The 12097-nt window shown below is 42.1% G+C and overlaps 1 protein-coding gene and 2 long non-coding RNA genes across 7 annotated transcripts in view; all 3 read left to right on the top strand.

Moving 5' to 3' along the window:
* LOC147756359 (uncharacterized) overlaps positions 1 to 8624 on the top strand; it is a 21296-nt gene extending 12672 nt beyond the window's left edge. The window contains exons 2-5 of one of the 5 annotated variants that reach the window (XM_086983931.1): positions 1129 to 1864; positions 5847 to 5914; positions 6627 to 6664; positions 8126 to 8624. In XM_086983931.1, the coding sequence (XP_086840057.1) occupies positions 1747 to 1864; positions 5847 to 5914; positions 6627 to 6664; positions 8126 to 8303 (402 nt within the window). In that variant the 5' untranslated portion in view covers positions 1129 to 1746 and the 3' untranslated portion in view covers positions 8304 to 8624. The remainder of the gene's footprint in view (positions 1 to 1128; positions 1865 to 5846; positions 5915 to 6626; positions 6665 to 8125) is intronic. The other 4 variants (XM_086983932.1, XM_086983929.1, XM_086983930.1 and 1 more) reach the window with 4 other exon arrangements.
* The window catches only part of LOC147756358 (uncharacterized), an 18127-nt gene that overhangs the window by 4737 nt on the left and 1293 nt on the right, over positions 1 to 12097 (top strand). The window lies entirely within an intron of this gene.
* On the top strand, positions 8880 to 10679 carry LOC111246310 (uncharacterized). The gene is made up of 3 exons (XR_002671628.2): positions 8880 to 9142; positions 9528 to 9615; positions 10582 to 10679. It is a non-coding gene; the product is annotated as an uncharacterized LOC111246310 (long non-coding RNA).

The following is a 12097-nucleotide window of genomic DNA, read 5'->3' as shown; positions in this document are numbered from 1 at the left end:
AAAAAATACATAAGAATACCATATGTTTCGTAACAAGAGAAGAACATTACTGACGGAGCTAGCCTCACACAGTGATCTTCGTTTAATCGTGCTAAACACTAAAAAAATCACCGTTATCAATCGCATTCTGCAATTCGATCGTTCATACAGTTTAGGGTTTTTGTTGTCATTTTTTACATTTTAAAACATTGTTTTAGTGTTTTACTTCGGTTGCGGTATTAACAATATATAGTTCAATCCTAATCTTGAATGATATTCAACTATGACAACTAATAAATGCAATAGTAGCAAACTGAGAACAAATTTATTGTCGACCATCTGTCAGAGGCGTATTACTGACTTGAATACTGAAATCCTCTTATAACTCTTTTGAGCTCTGCGGAAAAGCACGCTCGTCCCGCAACTAATATCTCGTCCATTTTGTCAAGTAAGGTGAGAACCTTGAAAAATTTTACCAAACCTCGTCCGGAAATTTTTTTCGTAGACGGAACCATTAAATCGGCATCAATCCGTTGACCAGTCTTGAACGTATCAATCATACCTGTCTTTATCGGCTTTCCGGTTATATCATAGAGGTTAAAAATACATCGTTAAAAATACAGCTTCATAGGCCAGGGTGCTCGAGACGTGCGGACTTTCTGTTTTTCTGATGTTCTGAAGAATACCCCGATATAGCGATCAGATCCTGCAGCTTTTATCTGGCAAAAGAATTCGCAAGTGTAGCCACTTACTTCCCATGGTATGGGCTCACTGCTGGCGATACCTTTCGTGGACGATGCATGGTCCTGAATCAACTGTTTTATGTCAATCAAAAATATTTTTTAGTTGGGACACCCATTAGTCGAGACAAGTCAATTTTTAGCTTAGCCACTTCATTGGATAGCAAATCGTATGCTTTGCCAAATTGAGCATTCACGTTGGTCACGGGGTGGTCCTTGGCGGTGTTCCATAAGTGCTTCTTAATATCCCGAAGCGGGCCATTTAAGCCACAGGGGCATGAAAAAAGTATTTCGTTCAGGACATCCGGATCGACAAATCGAAAAAACTTGGAAAAGTGACCACACTGCTTAAATGTTGAAAAGGGCATGCCTTTTGTACTGGTGCGCAATTGTTCAAAAGAGGAAGAAGGTGCAGGGTTGAAGGCGTTCTGTCTCGAATGCAAAAAAAAAGTCACTACTGATCTCATCGAGATAAAGCCAAGTTTGCTTCGACAGATGCGTTTCGTGTGTTCCGCGGAAGGGAGGGGACGCTCGAGCAAATAAAGGAGCATCTGTGGGAGTCTGCAGAGTCTCACAATGTGACTGACGTAGCCTCAAAAGGATCAATAGATGGTCCGTTTGGAGCGGAGAGCTTACTTCACAGTTTACGCGATGAGGTGCTAAGTCTGAAATTGCAACTACGCACTCTGGTTGGCGTAGCAACCAAGAAATACTTCTGGGTCGATTTGCAGAAGATCATAGACGAACACGAGAAGTGAGACAGAAGACCATCACGAGTAACGTTGAGCCCTGGGAGGTGTGCGGATACGCCTGCGGATTCTTCTGTCAAATCAGCGAACATGACAATGAGTGTTATGTCGACGTGTCGTCAGGACCATGTCTAATAACACTTCGCTCTCACCGTGGCCGATGAAGAAGAGGTGCATTTTTGCACTATATGATATCAGCGGCCGCGAAGTGAAAACTCATCTGTCACTCTTCTTCCAGAACGGCAACCCGATGAACTCATGCTTTATTGGCCCGGCGTATGAAGTTGTTGCTGGTTTCGGTCCGACTAAGTTTGTTCGAGTGGCCGATATTCGCGACAGGTCGGATGAATTACTCTTTGAAGGACGAGCCTGCTTTTCGGCAGAACTTCAAGAACCGTAAGAATATTGCTACATGGAAACTAAAACGATTATCGGTGTGTTTTGGTGTATCAGGTGAAGGCAAATGATAATCAAATAAAATTTGCGTTTCGCCAACATCGTTGAAAATTTGAGAATATATCAAGTAATGTGAATCGGTGTGATTATTAAGAAACAAATTGCAACAAATTTAATTAAATGTTTGGATTTAAGTCAGCAAAAAATCAAGTCAAATAATAGAATAGCTAATCTTTTGCTTGAGATTAACGAAGTTGCGGGTTTGTTTTGTAACTAGTTTCTGCTCCTAAGAAAAATCATTTAATTTAAAAGTAACAATGGCTTTTTTTGTTATGTTAATGATACAGGAAACACCTAACATAAGGCTTTATATAAAATTTGTTTTTTTTAATTGCATTGTTATCTTTTTATTTTTTTCCATCTGAAGATGATTTCCCATTTCCGTATAGCCTCCAAGCAATTTAATTATACTGTTTTCTTTTTAGAGACGATTCCTAGACTACCTTCATAAACAATCCCGACCATCACTATAGTAAACTCTAAATGTGCCTTCCCTCGAAAGGAGCACGAGTTGATTTGTGGTAGATGCAAGTGTCATTTTACTTCGTAATTTCTCTAGTGAAGCCTTGCGTGACTTAGCCCTAACGTTTCTTAAGCGTTCGCAAAATAATGGTCTTCTCTTCAGCATGTTTTTCGAATACTACTAGGGAATTAGTACTGTTGCCGTTACGCTCTACGGACGTCGTCTATTCTCAGGCGATTTATCTGTTTCGTCCCGCTAGAAATTTCCAAGTCTCCTCTTGAAGCCTTTCTCCCAGTTTAATTTTAATGCTTAGTATTGTACTATTACCAACTAACCACATCAATTAGAGTCCGAGAATCATGATGGGTGTAGAAGACCTACCACACAAGCTCTTGCAACGCCAGATCAGTGGAAGCTCGATGGAAACCATTTATTATAAGGGACTTCTGCGTATGCCTCTTTACTTAAAGCGCAGATTGAGAAAATCTTCCCTCGGGGTCGCAACTGTTGCAGCAAGACAGCACAATCCGCCGGCAAACGAATTCGATGCTTTTCTCTTCCTTGGCTTCTCTATCTTTGTCGGTCGTCGGTAGCGTTTTATGCTCAACTTTTCGTAGCCGACTACGAAAAAGACGGCCAACGTCGTCACAATCGGGACGACGTCGGGGCGCCTAACCTCGCTCAGCCCTGGTACGCCAAGTTTTGTCTGGTCATGGACAGTGGACATCTGTGTGGTCAGAGACAAACAGGTACACAGAGAAGTAACAACAAAGGACAGTACTAAGAAGATGGTGGATATGATGACAAAGGACAGGATGAACTGGGCCAAAGTTACGGCTTTCTTTAATGATATTATGAAAAGAAAAGAACAACTAGAAAGGATGAGACGTAAGAAAATAGATGAACGGCATACCCGAAACAATCATGGGCCCGATGCTCAACAACTGGAATTAGCGGAAGTACAGGGAGTACGGTTCCCCTCGAGACCCAGAGTTTATGGTCAAGAGGAAAGCCGGAATGGAGGATGGACTGGAACGGCTCAAAGGGAAGGATGATGAAATGACCGTTCCTGCAAGTCATGGTTTCGAAGTAATATCAAACATATCCCGAACCATGGCCCAAGCTGATAAAGGGGTCCTAGTGGGTGAGAGTACCACAGTACCGGACAAAGCACAGACGATGATGTCCGGTCTGCATAATGCATTTGCCCTTAACCTCCAAAAAAAAACAAAAAAGCCCTGGTACGCTTGCTGGACCAACAACAACGCACTAACCTAATCATAAAGCCACTAAATGACTCAAAAAATAGATCCTGATGTTTGATTTGTCCCAACTTGCACCTCTGGTGCTACTTCTGCGAATCTTCTCCACTTCTGTTTGTACTCGCATGCAGCGACGACCAGCCCCTAACACAAGACGGAAAAGTCAAAATTTACAGCGCTTTCGACAGTCTGTCGTGCACTCGCTGTTCCAACGAAGGAAGCAGGAGATATTCACGCGCTCGCACGCACTATTGTAGTCGTCAAATAGCTTTCTTGTCGTTGAATACTATCCAGCCGCAGTCGTCGTCGTCAGAATTAACAGCAGCGCACAGACAGGAAAACGCACAGGAAGTAGCGTCGTGCTCCGCTGAGGCACTAACCTGGCTTTCTGCTGCTTCTTGAGCACAAGCAAGCAGCGAACCACCGCCGCAGACGCGCCACGAGACTACCCAAGTACAGCAGCCGGGATCAGCCGTTCAAGGGCGCGCGGGTAGCTGCTAGGCGAGTGCCACAATGGAGAGGGAGAGCGGCGTCGCGGGCTGTTATGCAATAGCGAAGATACCTGCTACCTAGGTAGACGGACAACGCACGAACAGCGGACGGCGGGCGAGTCGGCTGAGACAGCTGTCAGCCAGGCCGGCGGGCAACGGGTGCCTGCTTCTGCCTTGTGCTGCCGATGGGTCCGATCGAGAGCAGAACAGTACCGACCGCAGCAGCGACGACGGCTGAGGTAGTTGTATTGGAAGTCGAGTAGGAGCGCCGCTGAATGTCATCGCCGTGGGTAAGGGATGACGCGAGGAGATCATATGTGCTGTCGAAGAGGAGACCGAGCTGACCAAGTAGTTGTGGCTATGACCTATTTATCGAACGGTCGTCCGAGCAAGTAATTGAGCGGTCGCCTACTGCGGTTGTTCGCAGCCGTTGTCCTATGCTCGAGATAGTGATGATGACGTTTTTCGTGCTTTTGTTCTTGACTGCCGTTTTTCTTAATCATCGGTGTTATTCGCGTACTGCCCCAACATCGTAATTGTGTCGGTGACGGTGGGGGGGCAACGTTAGCCAAAACGGCGTCGGTAACAACGCCGCTCGTGGCACTTGCTGTTTAAATATAGAAGTTGTTCGAACACTAGCTGTAGCTAGAGTGCTCCCGTAATGACCAGCTAGCTAGAAAAGAACATTGCAAAGATGGCCGGAGGGTCAAGCGAAAAGATGGAAAGACGGAGACGCAAAAAAAACTATATCTTCTGTCAGCTTAAAAAGCAGCACAGATCAGCAGCGCGTCTATGTCTAAGTACTAGTCACGCTGCTCAGCAGCGTCGTCCGTGCTAGTAGACCCACTGCTGCTACTGCTACACCAATGACAGCGGCAGAGATGGCGCGTAAGAAAAACGAGTGGCATCGGCTGATATATAAACAAAGAGCCAGAAGCTTGATTACAAACAAAGCGTTGCAGACCCACCTCTCCTCTATCAGCAGCCAATATATCCATTTACGGCTGACCATAATTGAACACACGCACACTCACAGAAAGAAAGTGAGAAGATAGATAAACAGAAACACGAGGGTGTGTAATCACGCGTCTGAGAGTGTCCAAGTCGTAATTTGGTCGGCGTGAGCAAACCACGCAGATACATACATTGCGCAATATATCCCGGTTATGCACACATTTATCAAGCCATATTGATATAAAAGTAAATACAAATAACAATAAACATTTTAAATTAAACACCTACGTTACAAAGTCGCCTTGAGCATATATCGATCAAAAGTGGCTGATAATTCATTTCAAAGTACGTACATAGTGTCGTCACACAGATTACTGTTGTAATTTAAGCAACCTTCTGCATTAACAGTTTCAGGCTTGAGCTACCAAACTGAATTGACGACCGTGCATTGAATTAACACTTTGATTGTAAACCGAAAATAAGGTAAAACTTGAAATATCGACTTTTTTTTGTTTAATTCGAATGAGTAGCTACAAATATTGAGCTGAGAATAGAACAAATATTGGGAATAGAGGGAGCCGAGGACCGAATTCGCAAGTCAGTTGCGGCCTCTTGTAAAATGTTCATGAACGGCAGTGTACTACTTGACACCTACTTAATGGAAACCAAATAAAATAGACTTGTCAACATACTAATTCTTCAAACACAGTTAATTTACACATATTGGCTAATTATGATATCATGTTCTATAGATTCCGAGAAAGGAAGGCAGGGAGCTTTCAGCGCAAATTCGGGTTCGATTGACATCCATATCGAAATGGTAAAGATTACAAGTAATCACATGTTAAATATTGTTGCACTCAAAGTAAACGATCATCGATATGTGCATTGCGTATGTATGAAATATTTCCCTTTTCTCATCAATCAGCCATGATAGTAAGTAGGCTACCTAAGCTAAAGCATCGTGGTGCCATCTAGAGGATTTCGATGCAACTACCGCCCGCTGGAGGCGTGTCTTAAAAATTCAGGGGGGTTTGGGGAAACGAAAATGCACGTAGACAGTGTGTGTAGATGTGTGCATGTATGAGTGCGCTCTTGCGTAGTAGCACGACATCATAGATGAAACCTTACTTGATCACTTACTCGACCACAGAAGCAGTTAAGTCTGCGCGTGCTGACTTTGACATTAAATGCAACTGTACTTATTTGAAATTATTTGAAGATCAAGCAAGCTAAAGACCATTCCCAGCATCTTGTTAGTTGCCCACATTACTTTATATTTGACCACTGAAACAAACTTAATATGAACTATAAAACTATCTCAGCTATGTTACGGATCAGCAGTCGCTATTCAGGCTGTGATCAGAGAGTTAGCCCAGGGATAATTCTCCATAACATCGTTGTGACATCGGCAACGGTTCTTGTCTATCCCTACATTTACTAAACGCGCTACTAGTAATCTCGCACGCTGAACTTCTCATATTCTCAAACCTGGCTGTTTGAATATTCGCGTTATGATGCTTTTTTTCCAGAAGCAGCTCAGCACTGAAGGACGCATGTTTGACTTCAGGTAGTATCAAATAGACGCGTAATAATAAAGCTAGATGCCTTCTTTCAATTGTTCAGGGTGTCCCAAAATACCTTATGCTATTGCATTTGCCAACAAAATAAATCTTAGTTAATCGCCGGTAAATCTGAAGCGACTAACGGTGATAGTGGATGTAAAATTATCAATATTCAATTAGTCGCCCTTCATAAAACACTATAATGCTGATTAACGCATTGCTTTAGAACAAGCATAAAGATGATTTTGGATACGACTCGTCCATGCTTTGTAAAATCTTTTTTGTCCTTTTTTTGTTTCTAAAAATGGGATCCACTAATGAAATCGTGTCAGTAAAGACAAATAAAAAATAAATGAGGCAACCTTCGGTGTTTTATAATAAAACGAATATTTCTAATACCATATTTTTTTAGGAAGAAACACATCGGTTACGCAGCTTATTCAAATAATCAAGGACTGGGTATTAATTGAAACGTCAAAAAAGAATTGGCTCCCCCCCTCCCCCCGTCCAGACCCCAGATCAGTATATTTTGAGCCAGAAAGCTACTTAAAAAAGATCTTCCAATCGATCACCGCTTTGCAGAATACAACTACTCTTCAGCTACTTTTGGTGTTAAGGGAAAATATAAGTTTATCCATGGAACAAAGGAAGTATTTCCATTAAGTGTCGTTCAGGCATTTTGTGGCGCTTCCTGCGTCTTTTCCTAGACCTAAGATCAGTGTCCTAAGACTTAAGACCATCAGGTTAAATGTATGCACCTGGAATGCCCCCACTACTTGCATAGATCCTAATAAAAAAAATTTCAGTCCAGCATAAATAAGTGAATAAACGATTCCTCAAGACGCCTTCGCCTAATGCGAAGTTTATAAGGTTTGTCTCTATTTGAACCTACATGGTGAGACAATAGGTAAAACGAACTACAGTAAACATGATTCTATTATATATATATATATATATTGGAAGATGTTTCATTTTTAATTAAATCTGCCAAATTTAGTTTGTCGTTACCTTTAGCCAATATCCGAAATAGTATATCGATATGGTGTGGATACGGTAAGTGAACATATTATTACTTCATGAACTTGATAAAATCAGCTCGTGATTATCTGAATGCGTTGCGATTTTATGTATTACGGTTTCACTTATTAAGGCAAAAGCAACCAACCATTAAGGTATTTTGATTCCTTCTAAGCTTGAACAGCGTTATGGGCTCGCAACATCGAATAACACAAAAGCAAGCCTCTCCAACTTATAAATATATTATATACGAGTAAACAATACTAATCATAAACAATCAATAAATACGCACTTACGCCAGCATCCCTTATATTGTTAACATACAACTAGCGACACCACAGATCTTCGAAGCCGATAGGACCTCACAATTTAACAATTCGATGCTAACAGAAAGTTCTTTTTACGTTCATCCATCGACAACGGCTGAATTTCAACTAACTGAATCGTAGACAGAATCGCGTTGCAGGGATACGAAGCCACAAGGAGCCACTGGATGTCACCGACCTCACTATCATCAACGGGTTCTATTGGCCCTCAGCAACAATAACCCCCATCCTAATGATCAATAAAATTATACCTCCTATGATACTCGAACAGTACAGCAAATTTTCTTTTGTTATGGCTTGATTTCACAGGGAGTACACACCCCGATTTGCGATCACTAATGTTGAGCTTACCGCGTTGTCGTTTGGTGCTACATGTGTAAAAAGTTGACGACTTAAAAATTTATATATGGTCACATTCGACAATATTGCGATGCCTAAATAGGTTTAAAATACGAAAAAAAATCTATCCTTTAATGACAACCTTTGATTCGTTACGTCGACATCTTCAGAACGAGCTTAACGATGCTCTTTTTATAGAGTACCGAAACAAACAAAATCGAAACCATATGTATATATATATATATATATAATGTTATTCACTATTATAAGCGCACTATTAGTATTATCGTCTTAATAGAAATATTTGTGTGAATGTAAAGATATTCGTTTTGCTCATTTCTAGTGATAACCATTCTATGAAATTTCTCAACACCTGCATCCGGCAAAAACCTAAAAAATTGGCAGCCTACCAGTGCTGTGGTATATATATTGCGGTAACTCACACCTGTCTTATACATTAGAATAGGAAGCAGGGTGAATAGGCTTTTTTTTTTTTTTTTTTTTGATTAATTTTTTGATTTTGATTAATTGGCGATTGAACCTTACAGTCACTACAGTATTTCAATTCAGGCTATCTAAATGTAATAGTCGTTCAGTCTGGTTGACCAGAAAAATGCTGTAGCTTGGCATCTGGACAAAACTTGAACTATAGGAAATATTATCCCAAACTACGGTCAAAATGCTATATATGTTTCGGGAAATCACGGAATCTAACACACACAGTGTTGTCTTATTCATCTGTTTTGATACAACGAAGCGTCCCTGCCGCGACGCACACAAATCTGATTTCAAGATTAGAGCGTAAGTGCGATATTGATATTGTTAAGAAATGGGAACCGATGCTAATGTTTAGTGTTGCTTTGAAAAATTTAAACATCGCACGACTAAACGAAGATAGGGATCTTCACTGTGTGAGGCTATCTCCGTCAGATTCAGTGGGGTGTGATCAACTTTGCAAGTAATGCTCTTCTCTTGTTACGAAACAAATGGTATTCTTATGCATTCTTTAAGATGTCAACATTTGGGATAGGCCCAGTTCGGTCCCATGCACTATTGCGACAGGGTAAAAAAACCATTCGGTTCGCATTGCAAAGCTATTAGATGCATAGATCAATAAGGCATTTATTTGCACCTTTCAAATCCATACCGTGGTGACAACTAACTTCAGCTTCCTGTATGCTGTAAGGTGAACTTGTCACAAAGCAAAAAGCAACTTAACTTTCCGGAACTTTCGAGCTTCTTCACGGGCGCATGGTGTATGGCCTATGTCTCAGGTATGAAATCGTAAACGACAATAGGTCTTCAGACTGCGCTCAACAGTTTCTCAGCGACATGGTGATCTTCATCGTGATTTTCTTGCGTGGGGCACATTACGAATTCCCGTAACCATTGAGCCTACTACAGTTAACAAGAGTTTATTCGCTTTGGCCTAACAACGGTTTTTGGAACTGTTTACCCAGCAAGTGTATACTTGTGAAGGATGTTTCTTTTTAAATAACGTAAATGCACGATCGTCGTTAGATTGAAAGTATTGTTGTTGGAGATGCACGCCAGTGCCGCGATGTTTTTGTACGTTAATGTAGTGAAGCTTCTTTACTGTGGTGGATATTCTAAATCATTTCCTATATATTTTGAAACGATAACAGAACAATGATCATTTCTAATAATTTGTTAACAAATTTGTAGGAATAGAAGCGTTAGAGTCAAAACAATTCATACGTTCAAGATATATTCACAAAGGCTTTCGAGAGATGCGTGCCGCCGTGTGTTGTCTGCATTCATGATTAAACACTGTATGAAAGCCTGGCAAAACACAGGGTTTTTCTCTCCCTTTGTGTGTATTGCTTTTAACAAAAATCACCTACTGTGATTACTTCCGAGTTACCATTGGTTACTTATACCTTATACTTATACACGTACCCTTGTTAATTTATTTGAAACTACATATTACGTGTTGCGGCTCTTCGTTAACCACACTTATAAAAACCTGGCCATCCACAAACCGCAAAGGCTGGCCAACATCTGTTTTGAAATTTTTGTTTTGAAAAGTCATAAAATAAACCTTTCTTGTTAGTCAACTTGTTAGCGAGTCAAATAAGATATCTATTTCAGCTTGGGAATGATTGGCTACAATTAACAGTTAACTTGTTGTCATTATTATAATTATGTGGGACATATTGTCGCCATTGGTGTCAACAAACATGACACTCCTGCCTGATCGTAGTGTTCGTTTGTTCCAGTTGCAGGCCAGCAAGCACCTGCCTGGCGCCGCTATGCCTGCCTCAACCGAAAAAAGCCACCCAAAAGTGGGCAGCGTCGGCCGCCAAACACCATGCGATCATGTAATATGTTTTGTCCACGTGTCTATATATTGATGCCTGCGGACACGCCTATTGCGTGGGATGTGCTGTCGTTCAACAGGAAGAACACAGTGTCGGCCGCCGACTAACACCATGCGATGCATGTAATATGTTTTGTCCACGTGTCTATATATTGCTGCCTGCGGACACGCCTATTGCGTGGGATGTGCTGTCGTTCAACAGGAAGAACACGGTCAACTCCGTGTTATGTGCAACAAGTGCAAACGGAGAGTGATTGCAGACCTCATTGAGATGAAGGACCAATTGGTCGTGCGCGATCTACCTTTTGCATTGTGCCCCGGTCGGGTCCTTGTGATGTCTGTAACATGTTTTCTCCACGAGTGAATCTCTGCGCATGCGGGCATGCCTTCTGTACTGGATGCGCAATTGTTCACAAAGAGGAAGAAGGTGCAGGGTTGAAGGCGTTCTGTCTCGAATGCAAAAAAAAGTCACTACTGATCTCATCGAGATAAAGCCAAGTTTGCTTCGACAGATGCGTTTCGTGTGTTCCCGCGGAAGGGAGGGGACGCTCGAGCAAATAAAGGAGCATCTGTGGGAGTCTGCAGAGTCTCACAATGTGACTGACGTAGCCTCAAGAGGATCAATAGATGGTCCGTTTGGAGCGGAGAGCTTACTTCACAGTTTACGCGATGAGGTGCTAAGTCTGAAATTGCAACTACGCACTCTGGTTGGCGTAGCAACCAAGAAATACTTCTGGGTCGATTTGCAGAAGATCATAGACGAACACGAGAAGTAGAGACAGAAGACCATCACGAGTAACGTTGAGCCCTGGGAGGTGTGCGGATACGCCTGCGGATTCTTCTGTCAAATCAGCGAACATGACAATGAGTATACACATGATGAACGCGGTGACGAAAGTTCCTTAACGGCTCAAAATTCCAACGCCGGCGCTGACGCCGAAGAAAGCTTTAAGGACGAGCTTCAAATCGAAGACTGTAGAGAGGACCTGGAGGAGGTTCCATCATCTGTAGAGAAATTTCCATCATCTGTAGAGAAATTTCCATCATCTGTAGAGAAATTTCCATCATCTGTAGAGAAATTTCCATCATCTGTAGAGAAATTTCCATCATCTGTAGAGAAATTTCCATCATCCATCATCTGTAGAGAAATGTCCGTCAGGACCATGTCTAATAACACGTCGCTCTCACCGTGGCCGATAAAGAAGAGGTGCATTTTTGCACTATATGATATCAGCGGCCGCGAAGTGAAACTCATCTGTCACTCTTCTTCCAGAACGGCAGACCGATGAACTCATGCTTCTATATATTGCTGCCTGCGGACACGCCTATTGCGTGTGATGTGCTGTCGTTCAACAGGAAGAACACAGTGTCGGCCGCCGACTAACACCATGCGATGCATGTTTTGTCCACGTGTC

The sequence above is a fragment of the Varroa destructor genome, unplaced genomic scaffold (genome assembly GCF_002443255.2).
Source record: "Varroa destructor unplaced genomic scaffold, Vdes_3.0 BEIS01000003.1, whole genome shotgun sequence".
Taxonomy (NCBI): Eukaryota; Metazoa; Arthropoda; class Arachnida; order Mesostigmata; family Varroidae; genus Varroa; species Varroa destructor.
The sequence above is the reverse complement of the archived record's forward strand: the minus strand, read 5'-3'. Positions and strand labels throughout refer to the sequence as shown.